The sequence below is a fragment of the Bufo gargarizans genome, chromosome 4 (genome assembly GCF_014858855.1).
Source record: "Bufo gargarizans isolate SCDJY-AF-19 chromosome 4, ASM1485885v1, whole genome shotgun sequence".
NCBI lineage: Eukaryota > Metazoa > Chordata > Amphibia > Anura > Bufonidae > Bufo > Bufo gargarizans.
In genome coordinates, this window is record NC_058083.1 from 439,699,558 (window position 1) to 439,712,705 (window position 13,148).

At 40.6% G+C, this 13,148-nt stretch overlaps 1 protein-coding gene across 4 annotated transcripts in view; it reads right to left on the minus strand.

Moving 5' to 3' along the window:
• Window positions 1-13,148, minus strand: part of IPCEF1 (interaction protein for cytohesin exchange factors 1) — a 493,239-nt gene that overhangs the window by 9,396 nt on the left and 470,695 nt on the right. For all 4 annotated transcript variants that reach the window (XR_006388642.1, XM_044289604.1, XM_044289605.1 and 1 more), the window contains exons 9-10: window positions 2,722-3,022; window positions 947-1,122 (exon numbers count right to left, since the gene is read on the minus strand). Coding sequence is in view for 3 of the 4 variants with exons in the window: in XM_044289604.1 (XP_044145539.1) it covers window positions 947-1,122; window positions 2,722-3,022 (477 nt within the window). In the remaining variant the exon portion in view is untranslated. The remainder of the gene's footprint in view (window positions 1-946; window positions 1,123-2,721; window positions 3,023-13,148) is intronic.

Sequence of the window (13,148 nt, forward strand, 5' to 3'; positions counted from 1 at the left end):
CAGATCCGTTTTTTGCGGACCACAAAATACATACGGTCGTGGGCATGAGGACACATAAAAGCCAACTTGGAGTTTGCAAAAAAAGTACCTAAAGGACTCTCAGATTGTGAGTAACAAGATTATCTGATCTAATGAAATCAAGTACTGTTCATCACCTGTCCACTTGGTTATTGAACATCAAGTGGGTCTGATTGCTGTACAGTGCACTCTAATAGTCATCTATAGCAATGCACTCTACTTTCAGTTTTACACTGACACTAGACCTGATCAGACCCTGCCTCTGGCCTGGCCGGCTTAGATACATGACAAATCTGGAGGCTTTTGTAAGGCCTCTGTCTGCCATGGCAACCATTGGGATGCTGCCATCGCAGCACGACGGTTCCATGGGGGAGAGAGGGAGCCCCTTCCCTCTGTTAACCCCATAGATTCTGCTACTGACCGCTGCATCTAAGCGGTTTAATGGCTGGGATCATTGTCAGAACTGATCCTTGCTATTGCAGCATAGTGTCATCTATATGTTACAGATGAGACCCACTGCTCATGAAGGTGGCTTAGTCACTAAGCCAATAACATCTCGATCATTGGGGGCACTGAGGGGGTGCAATGGCGTCACAGAAGATGCACAGAGGGGGCAGCCATTACCTTTACTCAGGTCTCAAATGGTGGAGATCAGAGCTAGGCTAGGCTCTGATTGGTTAGTATCTACAGACTAACCAATCAGTGATCAGCAAGGAACCACTCTAATTGGTCTCTTGCCGTCTTTTCCAGTGCCTCCGCTGTCTCTAACAGTGGATACGCTGGGACTGTGACACTTAATCATGTCTCAGCATACAGTAACCATTTGGATGTAGCTGTACGTCTGATTGCAGAAACCTCCATGCAATCTGGACTTGCAGCTACATCCATTTGTGTCAAAGGGTTAATATTAGAACATAATTAACCTTACCTTTAGAGTGCTGTTCAAAGTCCTGATTTTGTGCAGTTTTTCATTGATTGAAGGGTTTTTGCTGCGTTTAATAAAAGACTTTCTTAGTTCAATTCTCGAAGAGGGTCGATGATCTCCAATTGGTGATAGACTAGCTTCTTCCAGAGATTTGTATAATTTTTCCATTTCATCATCATCTTTATTTTGTAGAAGAGAATAGGAATATATTAGCAATAAAATAGCATTGTCATTACAATACCACACACACTCACACACAGCACAAAGTGTGACCAGTATATAATCATACTCGATAGACACACTCTGGAAATTGAGAAGATCATTAATGAAATGACATTCTTTTATACTGTTGTGTTTAGCACTATGTATTTCCAATTGTTTGTTCACACGCAGGGTCATTTGTTGACTTTTGCTTTGGTTTTTCTTTTTTTCTTTTCTTTTCTTGTCCATTTTTTCATTTGAATAAATTGAGGAATCTATTAAATTCTACTGCAAGGATACTGCCACACATTCAGGTTTTTAATGCATTTTTTTTTTTCAAAAGTAGGATTGGATTATGTATATATGACACTTTGGAAAGTGACTAATCAGCTTTCAAACGTACTTCACCCTAGTAAAATGAACTGTTCATCTATGTATAGTTAAAGGAATTCTCCGGGAATTAACAAAAAAGCAATTACTGAAAATACATAAATATGACTTCATTATAAACACTTTCCTAAATAGCTTTCATAATTTATAATGTATTGTTTTCTCTAGGGACAAAATAAATAAAATGGCAACTCTGCTGCTAGCACAGAGAAAGTCCGTCTTCATAACACAGCTGGGATGGGAAATATCAGATGTTCAGTGCAGTTAGCTAAAGACCATCTTACATACAGCTGATAAGATGATAAGAGTGAAGTGAAAGTAGAGAGAGGAGGACGGATGGGTGGGGTATGTGGCTCATGAGTAGCAGCAGTCTGCTACATTACCACAGCACCACAGCAATCTGCCGTGTCCGTCCTCCTCTCCGTACTTTCACTTTGCTCCATTACCACACACAGCTGACATCTTATCAGCTGTATGTAAGATGGTAACTTATTACAGCCAGACAGGTTAAGAGGGCTGAGAGAGCTCTTTAACTATTTTCCCTGAACCTCTAACTTCCTCTGTGCTAGCAGCAGAGCCGCCATTTTATTTCTCCTGATGCTTGTCCCCTAGAGAAAACAAGTCATTGTAAATTATAATAGCTATTTAGGAATGTGTTTATAATGAAGTAATATTTATGTATTTTCAATAATTGCATTTTCTTAATTCACGGAAAACCATTTAAGGTAAAAGACAAGCTTCACAACTGCAGGAAAAAAAAAAAAAAAAGACTTGGTACAATGCTACAGGGTGGCTGTTGTGGGGGCTTATCTTGGCAGAAGTGCTATAATATCACTGAATTGTCCCTCTCCCGTTACGCCCTAAATTATCCTAATGAGCCACTCGAAAGAGGTTGAGGTAATGTGGCAGTGACAAGTGGACTTACAAATTTGGTCAAAACATATTACAAACAAGAATTTAATGTTTATCAACGTATGCTCATCAGCAACGGTTCATTGTATAATTTGTGGATGTGCAATACATGGCTCTAGTCTGGGACAACATTTTAGTTGTATTGATTGAACATGATGAAGCTTCTGACTTTGATATTGTGTATTATTTTGGTGATTGAATAATTTCCTTTATTGGTTTACTGGTTGGTTTATGTTTGTATTTTAGTTATTCCACTTTGTTGCTGTCGTGCTTACCTTTTGCTTTCATATGTAGACCCTCTGTAACCATGGATGGCAAGCTCGTGTTTAATTCTGGTTCCTCTACTTGTATCTTAAAGTCCGCATTTAACATTCTAACATCTTTCTTTTGGTACAGATTCTGTTCTACAAACAATTTCTCAAGTTCAGGAGCTGATGAACTGTTTGTCATGGGACGATGTAATATTTTTTCTTGATATTCCATGATACACAGTGATGATCCAGAGTTGTGGGCTAGAGAACGTACATGTAGTGGTATGGCAAGTTCAGAAGAAATTGAGGGTGAATTATGTTTTGCCTGCAAGCAAATAAGTAATAAAATTAGAACAATCAGAATTTATCTTAGTTGGGCATTGTGTAAAAAGAAACAAAGATTACATTACGGTGTACCATCTCACATACCAAAAGTATGTGGATTTTTATGAGCAACAACTGTGATAGATTTAAAAAAAAAAAATTGTTGTACAAGGGAAGCTCATGTGTTCCAAAAAATATTGGAGCCAACACTGTACATAGAAATCACATGAAAACAAACTGTCAATTTTATGTCTGATGCAGTCATTGGGAGTACTGGTTTTCTAAAGGTAACAAGTGAAAGACTTTTTTTTAGTTTAGCTGTAACTATTGTTTAGCAGATCGGAGCTTGCTAAGGAAAAAGAGAAAGAGAGTGTAGCAAATCGAATTTAAAGGTGTTTTCTAGAATTTTAATATCGATGAAATAATTTAAATCACTAAAACAGGAGGGTAGCAAGGAAGCATTAAAAAACTATATGGTTTTTTCCAGAATAGAATATGTAAAAGACAAGTAAAATCAGCCAAACTAGAGACCGAGAGATTAATTGCCAAAGAGTGTAAAACTAATCCCAAAATGTTCTTCAATTATATAAATGGTAAAAAGTATAAGGCTACTTTCACGGTAGCGTTTTAGTTATCTGGTATTTAGATACATCATAGGGGCTTAATACCAGAAACAAATGCTTCCGTTTTGTCCCCATTCGTTGTCAATTGGAACAAAACTAAACTGAAAAGAACGGAATGCTCCAAAATGCATTCTGTTCCGTTTAGTTGCATTCCCATACCGGAGAGCAAACCGCAACATGTTGTAGTTTGCTTTCCGTCCTGGGATGCAGAGCAAGACGGATCCGTTTTCTCTGACACAATGTGCCATAATAGAAAATTGATGCATCCTCCATTAACTTTTAATGGAGTTCATGACAGATCTGTCTTGGCAATGTTAAAGATAATACAACCGGATCCGTTCATAACGGATGCAGATGGTTGCATTATCAGTAACAGAAGCGTTTTTGCTGAACACTGCCGCATCCAGCAAAAATGATAGTGTGAAAGTAGCCTTAATCTGAAAGTGTTGGCCATCTACAGAGTGATGATGGTGGAGTTGCAGAGAGCGATGAGGTGAAAGCAAAGCTATAAAATATTTTTTTCTCCACTGTATTTACTGAAGAAAAAAAACTGTTAGATGAAATGCAGAATGTAAAAGTAAATTCCCCATTAAAAGTGCCCTGCCTGACCCAGGAAGAAGTACAGCAGCGTCTTAAAAAGATTAAAATAGACAAATCGCCGGGACCAGATGGCATACACCACGTATCCTAACAGAATTAAGTAGCAAGACACTTATTTATGATATTTAAGGACTCTATACTGACAGGGAGTGTTCCACAGGATTGGCGCATAGCAAATGCAGTGCCAATATTCAAAAAGGGTCTAAAAACAGAGCCCGGAAACTATAAGCCGTCAGTAACATTTGTCGTGGGTAAACTGTTTGAAGGTTTTCTAAGAGAAGCTATCTTGGAGTACCTCAATGAAAATAAGCAAATAACGCCATATCAGCATGGCTTCATGAGGGATCGGTCATATCAAACTAATTTAATCAGTTTCTATGAGGAGGTAAGTTCTAGACTTGACAGCGGCGAATCAATGGATGTCGTATATCTGGACTTCTCCAAAGCATTTGACACAGTACCACATAAAAGGTTAGTATATAAAAGGTTCTCTTCAATATATTTATTAATGATCTTGTAGAAGGCTTACACAGTAAAATATCAGTTAACATGGAAAAGGACAGTATACTGCTACAGAGGGATCTGGACAGATTAGAGGCTTGGGCAGAGAAGTGGCAGATGAGGTTTAACACTGACAAATGTAAGGTTATACAAGTCACCAGTACATAATGGTAAAACACTAGGTAACACTGATATGGAAATGATCTAGGAATTTTAGTGAATAGCAAACTAAGCTGTAGAAACCAATGTCAGGAGGCTGCCAAAGCCAATAAGATAATGATTTGCATCAAAAGGGGCATAGATGCCTGTGATGAGAACATAGTCCTGCAACCTTACAAATCATTAGTCAGACCACTGTACAGTTCTGGGCTCCTGTGAACAAGGCAGACATAGCAGAGTTGGAGAGGGTTCAGAGGAGAGCAACTAAAGTAATAACTGTAATACCTTTAGAAAAAAGACAACTCAAGGGAGATTTAATAACTATGTATAAATATATCAGGGTCAGTACAGAGATCTCTCACATCATCTATTTATCCCCAGGACTGTGACAACGGGACATCCTCTGCGTCTGGAGGAAAGAAGGTTTGTACACAAACATAGAAGAGGATTCTTTAAGGTAAGACTATGGAACTCTCTGCCTGAGGAAGTGGTGATGGTGAGTTCACTAAAAGAGTTCAAGAGGGGCCTGGATGTATTTCTGGAGTGTAATAATATTACAAGCTATAGCTACTAGAGATGGGTTGTTGATCCAGGGAGTTATTCTGATTGCATGATTGGAGTCGGGAAGGATTTTTTTCCCCTAAAGTGGGGAAAATTGGCTTCCACCTCACAGATAATTTTTTTTTTTGCCTTCATTTGGATCAACCTGGAGGATAACAGGCTGAACTGGATGGACAGATGTCTTTTTGCAGCCTTATAAACTATTATAAACTATGACCAATCGTCAGGATAGGTAATCAATATCAGATAAACAGGGGTCCGACACCCAGCACTGTTGAGCAGCTGGTTGAAGAGAAGGCTGGGCTTGTGTGAGCGCTGCCTTCCCTTCATTGTTTATTGTGTAATTACAAGAAGAATTACACTTCAATGGGATGGCTCCTTTCTATTAGAGATGTCCCGAACTATTCGCCGGCAAACAGTTCCCGGTGAACATCGTGAGCATTCGCCTCGGCGGGCGAACATATGCGATGTTCGGTCCGCCCCCTATACGTCATCATTGAGCAAACTTTGACCCTGTACCTCACAGTCAGCAGACATATTCCAGCCAATCAGCATACCCTCCCGCCTCCTAGAAAAAAGCAAGGACAGCAGCCCTCTTAGATTCATTCTGAAGCTGCAGTGTTAGTTAGAGCAGGGAGAGTGCTGCTGCTGCTGAATTAATAGAGAAATTGTTTGCTAGGCCAGTGTTCTGTGTCCACTCCAGTCCTCAAAAACTCATCTGCTGTAAGGACAGTGTCCTGACAGCACCCCAAAAAGCCCTTTTTAGGGCTGGTACATCTGTCTGCTTTTTTTTATATATATATACAGTGGAGGAAATAATTATTTGACCCCTCACTGATTTTGTAAGTTTGTCCAATGACAAAGAAATGAAAAGTCTCAGAACAGTATCATTTCAATGGTAGGTTTATTGTAACAGTGGCAGATAGCACATCAAAAGGAAAATCGAAAAAATAACTTTAAATAAAAGATAGCAACTGATTTGCATTTCATTGAGTGAAATAAGTATTTGAACCCCTACCAACCATTAAGAGTTCTGGCTCCCACAGAGTGCTTAGACACTTCTACTCAATTAGTCACCCTCATTAAGGACACCTGTCTTAACTAGTCACCTGTATAAAAGACACCTGTCCACAGAATCAATCAATCAAGCAGACTCCAAACTCTCCAACATGGGAAAGACCAAAGAGCTGTCCAAGGATGTCAGAGACAAAATTGTAGACCTGCACAAGGCTGGAATGGGCTACAAAACCATTAGCAAGAAGCTGGGAGAGAAGGTGACAACTGTTGGTGCGATTGTTCGAAAATGGAAGGAGCACAAAATGACCATCAATCGACCTCGCTCTGGGGCTCCACGCAAGATCTCACCTCGTGGGGTGTCAATGGTTCTGAGAAAGGTGAAAAAGCATCCTAGAACTACACGGGAGGAGTTAGTTAATTGCCTCAAATTAGCAGGGACCACAGTCACCAAGAAAACCATTGGAAACACATTACACCGCAATGGATTAAAATCCTGCAGGGCTCGCAAGGTCCCCCTGCTCAGGAAGGCACATGTGCAGGCCCGTCTGAAGTTTGCCAATGAACACCTGAATGATTCAGAGAGTGACTGGGAGAAGGTGCTGTGGTCTGATGAGACCAAAATAGAGCTCTTTGGCATTAACTCAACTCGCTGTGTTTGGAGGAAGAAAAATGCTGCCTATGACCCCCAAAACACCGTCCCCACCGTCAAGCATGGGGGTGGAAACATTTTGCTTTGGGGGTGTTTTTCTGCTAAGGGCACAGGACAACTTATTCGCATAAACGGGAAAATGGACGGAGCCATGTATCGTGAAATCCTGAGCGACAACCTCCTTCCCTCTGCCAGGAAACTGAAAATGGGTCGTGGATGGGTGTTCCAGCACGACAATGACCCAAAACATACAGCAAAGGCAACAAAGGAGTGGCTCAAGAAGAAGCACATTAAGGTCATGGAGTGGCCTAGTCAGTCTCCGGACCTTAATCCAATCGAAAACCTATGGAGGGAGCTCAAGCTCAGAGTTGCACAGAGACAGCCTCGAAACCTTAGGGATTTAGAGATGATCTGCAAAGAGGAGTGGACCAACATTCCTCCTAAAATGTGCGCAAACTTGGTCATCAATTACAAGAAACGTTTGACCTCTGTGCTTGCAAACAAGGGTTTTTCCACCAAGTATTAAGTCTTTTTTTGTTAGAGGGTTCAAATACTTATTTCACTCAATGAAATGCAAATCAGTTGCTATCTTTTATTTAAAGTTATTTTTTCGATTTTCCTTTTGATGTGCTATCTGCCACTGTTACAATAAACCTACCATTGAAATGATACTGTTCTGAGACTTTTCATTTCTTTGTCATTGGACAAACTTACAAAATCAGTGAGGGGTCAAATAATTATTTCCTCCACTGTATATATATATATATATAAATACGAAAAATGGCGGCACTGACTACAAAAAATGAAAAAAATGGGTGCACGCTCCAGGGGAATGGACCTCTTACCCCAATCAATGAATCCAGAAAAAGGACGGCACTCCGTTCTTGTAGAAATAAAATTGGTCTTTAATCAACCTTGCGGTACCGCAAGGTTGATTAAAGACCAATTTTATTTCTACAAGAACGGAGTGCCGTCCTTTTTCTGGATTTATATATATATAAATCCATGAAAGAGGTCAGGCAGCACTCCTCAATATGCAGCTGTAGCTGTAGCGGTGCCCGCAGTAGTCCCTCGATGCAGGACCGGAAAATAAGTTTTATATATATATATATATATATATATATATATATTTTGTAGTTGCCTGCCCGTGTGTACAATGTACTGTGTGCACACCACTCATATAGGGTGGCACAGCACCTTGCTGTTAAAAAATTCATAAAATTTTTCCTCTGTAATATAATTGCAGTTGCCTGCCAGTGAGTGTCAGGCCCACAGACTGTACTGTGCCCACTGCCCACCACTCATATAGGGTGGCACAGCACCTTGCTGTTAAAAAAGTCATTTATTTTTTGCCTGCCAGTGAGTGTCAGGCCCACAGACTGTACTGTGCCCACTGCCCACCACTCATATAGGGTGGCACAGCACCTTGCTGTTAAAAAATTCATTTATTTTTTGCCTGCCAGTGAGTGTCAGGCCCACAGACAGGAACTCTATAAATCCAGGGCACATTATCCAAAACAAGATTTGGACCTATACCTAGATAGGATACCTCTTAAACAGATATCTCAGTCCCAAAAAGAATACTTAGAAAAATAAATATCGATGGTGGAAATAAAAGAGGTCCTGAGTAAGGTAAAGCCGTATAAGGCACTGGGGGGTGATGGGCTCCCTTTTGAAATATATAAAACGTTCTCCTAGGTGTTATTACCAGAGTTAAAAACAACATTGAATGAGGCCAAAAAAACTGGGGATTTACCAGAATCCATGAAAGAGGCAATTATAACTCTAATTCCAAAAAAAGACAAAGAACAACTCGACCTGGGATCATATAGGCCAATATCTCTCCTAAACACGGACGTTAAAATTTTGGCAAAGGTTTTGACCGAGAGGTTGTCGAAGGTGATTGGGGGAGTTATAAATGAGGATCAGACAGGTTTTATACCTGGGAGAACGATATATTCAAATATAAGAAGGTTGTTCTTAAATATCGAAGCTAATAGACTACAACCTGGGGAGAAAGCAGTGCTTTCACTGGATGCCCAAAAAGCATTCGACTGTATAGAATGGGAATACCTATGGGCTGTACTAAAAAGGGTCGGTATAGGGGAGGAATTTATAAGATGGATTCAGTTAATATATCATAATCCTAGGGCTAGGGTGATGGTGGACGGGAGCTTGTCCCTGCCTCTTGCCCTCTATCGGGGCACTAGGCAGGGATGCCCTCTCACCATTATTATTTGCCATTGCAATTGAGCCGTTGGCATGTATAATAAGAAATGATAGGGAGATTAAAGGTTTTCAATATGAGGGTGGAGAAGAAAAACTTTTGATGTATGCAGATGATATTCTATTATTTATGCACAATACTGGGAATCAGTTTAATAGAGTTATTAATATAATAGATAAGTTTTTTTTTTTCTGGGTTAAATATTAACTGGGGGAAGTCACATATGTTGATGTTGGGTGACGCTCAATTGCAGAGCGATTTAAGGGTTCATGTGTTAGAGAAACATGACAACTTCAAATATTTAGGTATACAAATTTCTTGAAATATAGCTGAATACGAAAGATTAAATATACTCCCCTTACTAAAAGAATTTAGGACTAAAGTACACATTTGGCGGCGCTTACCAATGTCAATACAGGGTCGGGTAAACTTGATAAAAATTATTTTTCTCCCTAAAATACTTTATGTTCTCCAAAATGCCCCGTTGAGGTTACCGCAGAGTATTTTTAAGTTATTTGATAGCTTAATGGGGGACTTTCTCTGGAAAGGTGCTATCCCTAGGATAAGGAAAGAAGTGTTGCAGCTCCCAGTAGTCGAGGGTGGACTAGCTGTTCCAAATTGGTTTTTTTATTATTTAATAGCACAATATGGTCACATAAAAGGTACTTTAAATGGTTTGGTGGGAAGACAAGTTATAAACAGATTAGGGTGGAAAGAAGAGTGGAATTATTTGGAGGTGTTAGAATCCGGTATATTGGGTAAAAAGAGCACAAGTAATAGAATACTGAATTTATCAAACTATATATGGGTGGAGATTAAAAAAATATTAGAGATTAAAGGGTTTTTATATTATACACCTATTTGGAAACATATAAATCTTAAGGAATTACAAACGATTAAGATGTATATAGACTGGGAAAAAAAAGGGATAAAATACCTTAGTCAGATATTGGAACAGGGCAAATTGAAAGATTTTAATATAATGGTTAGTGAGTTTGGGATTCCTCAAAAAGATATGTATAAATACTTTCAGCTTAGGAATGCCCTGCGGATATCCCTTCAGGAGGACAAATATAAAATAGAAAAATCTGATATAATACACAAATTTACTAAAGAGGGGGAAAGGGGCGGTATAACGGCAAAAAGATATAAGATATTGATGGAGATTAAAAAGAAACGGATTTTAATACTCGCTAGAAAAAAATGGGAGGATGAACTTCAATCTCTTACTGAAGATAAATGGGAAGATGCCCTCAGAAGTTACTCAATGGTTTCCAATAGGGGCTCACATAAGATCTCACAGTTTTTTGTAGTGCATAGGTTGCATCGATCCCCACGGTTATTGAAGATAATGGGTGTGAGAGTTTCGGATGCATGTTTAAAATGCGGGAGAGAGAACGCTGATTTAATACATTGTTTCTGGAGATGCCCAAGGTTGTTTAGATATTGGAGGGAAATTCTGGAGACTGTAAATTTAATTCTGTAGGTTCAAATACCTGAAGATCCGGTGATTTGCATATTAGGGGCAATTAAACATCTGAATTTAAATAGAGATATACGAGTGGTTCTCTGCAAAGTGCTATTTCAAGCCAGACTTCCTATACTTAAGAAATGGGTAGGGTTAGACCTTCCAACAGTGAGACAATGGAGGAAAGCGGTGGATAATTTGATTAAGGAAGAACGTGTGATGGAGGGTCACAGAAAAAACGAAAAAAGTATTGAGGATCTTTGGAATAAATGGTTACTTTAGGGCAGGATTTTATTTTATTTTTTTACACGTCCCCCTCCCCCCGCCTCATAAGGGTGGTGGGTGGGTAAATGGAAAGGAAAGGGAAAAGATAAGGGGGAATGGGAGATGGGGAGAAAAATAGTATAAAATAATTGGTTAGGGTAAGATGGAACTGTATTTGGTCTTTTGGAGATATTTAAATATTTGTTGTGCTTGGAATGTGTATGTTTCTTTTTGTATAATGAAAAAAATAAAAAATAAAATATAATTGCAGTTGCCTGATAGTGAGTGTCAGGCCCATAGAATGTTCTGTGCCCACTGTCCACTACTCATATAGGGTGGCACAGCACCTTGCTGTTCAAAAATTCATTATATTTTTCCTCTGTAATATAATTGCAGTTGCCTGCCAGTGAGTGTCAGGCCCACAGACTGTACTGTGCCCACTGCCCACCACTCTTATAGGGTGGCACAGCACCTTGCAGATAAAAAAAAAATCATTTAATTTTTCCTCTGTAATATAATCGCAGTTGCCTGCCAGTGAGTGTCAGGCCCACCACTCATATAGGGTGGCACAGTACCTTGCACGCATAGTACCACTAATCTAAAAAGAAAAAATGACAGGCAGAGGCAGGCCATCCCGCAAGGGCCGTCGTGGAGATGTGATTTCATTTGGCCCTAGAATAATGCCCAGTGTTCAGAGGCCACGTACCCTGAACTCAAAAAATTCAGAGGACATAGTTGACTGGCTTACACAGGACACCCAATCTTCTACAGCTTCCGCTCGGAACCTTGACGCACCATCGTCCTCCAGCTCAGCTTCAGGCACCTCTCAAGTTACCACTCGCCTGCCCGCCGCCACCACCAACACTAGCACCACAGCCTCTTCACCTGAACACGTTGGAATTCAACACTCCTAATGTTCGACCGCCTGCTATAACAAGAAAAAGCCGTCAACGAGTACTTGTATGACCGGGGTGCTAGGACAGCCTCTGCGGAGCTGGGTATTTTTTTGCCACTTTACTGGATGCTCACATGCAATGCCTGTAGGCTCATGCATCTTTTTGAGGAGGTGACAAACCTAGTCAGTCAGCACCGAAGGCACCATCAGCGACCTCATCCCATTTGTTTTCTTCCTGGATCATGCCCTGCGAAGAGTGCTGGATCAGGCCGTAGATGAGCGTGAAAAGGAAGAGGAAGAGTTGTGGTCACCATCACCACCAGAAACAGCCTTATCATCATCGCTTGCTGGACCTGTGGCAACGCTGGAAGAGGAGTCTGAGGAAGAGGAGTCAGAGGAGGAATGTGGCTTTGAGAAGGAGGAAGACCAACCACAGCAGGCATCCCAGGGTGCTCGTTGTCACCTATCTGAAACCCTTGGTGTTGTACGTGGCTGGGGGGAAGAACAGACCTTCGATGAGATGTGAGGTGATGTCACAGCACAACGGGAATCTAACAGGGGAAGAAGTGAAAGTAATCCTCCTCCTACCACGACCACGATGGCAAGGACAGGACGCTTTACAGACGTGTTGTTGATGGAGGACATGCAGAGCTTTTTAAGTCCTACGCATCGCCACAGCCCTTCGGGGTCCACCCTCAGAGAGCGACTCGACCGACAGGTAGCAGACTACCTCCCCTTAACTGCAGATATCGACACTCTGAGGAGCGATAAACCCCTTGACTACTGGGTGTGCAGGCTTGACCCGTAGCCTGAGATATCCCAATTTGCGATAGAACTTCTGGCCTGCCCTGCTTCAAGTGTCCTGTAAGAAAGGACACTCAGTGCAGCAGGAGGTATTGTCACTGAGAAAAGAAGTCACCTAGGTCAAAAAAGTCTAGATTACCTCACCTTTATTAAGATGAATGTGGCATGGATCCCGAAGGGACTGACAGTGGGGGATGCATTTGAATAAAAAAGGCCTGATGAGTAGTGTTGAGCGGCATGTCCCATATTCGAATTCGCGAAATTTCGCGAATATTCGAAAGAATATTCGTAAAATATTCGCGAATATTCGAATTCGTTATTATTTCGCATATGCGATAATTCGAATTTTCGCATCGCAT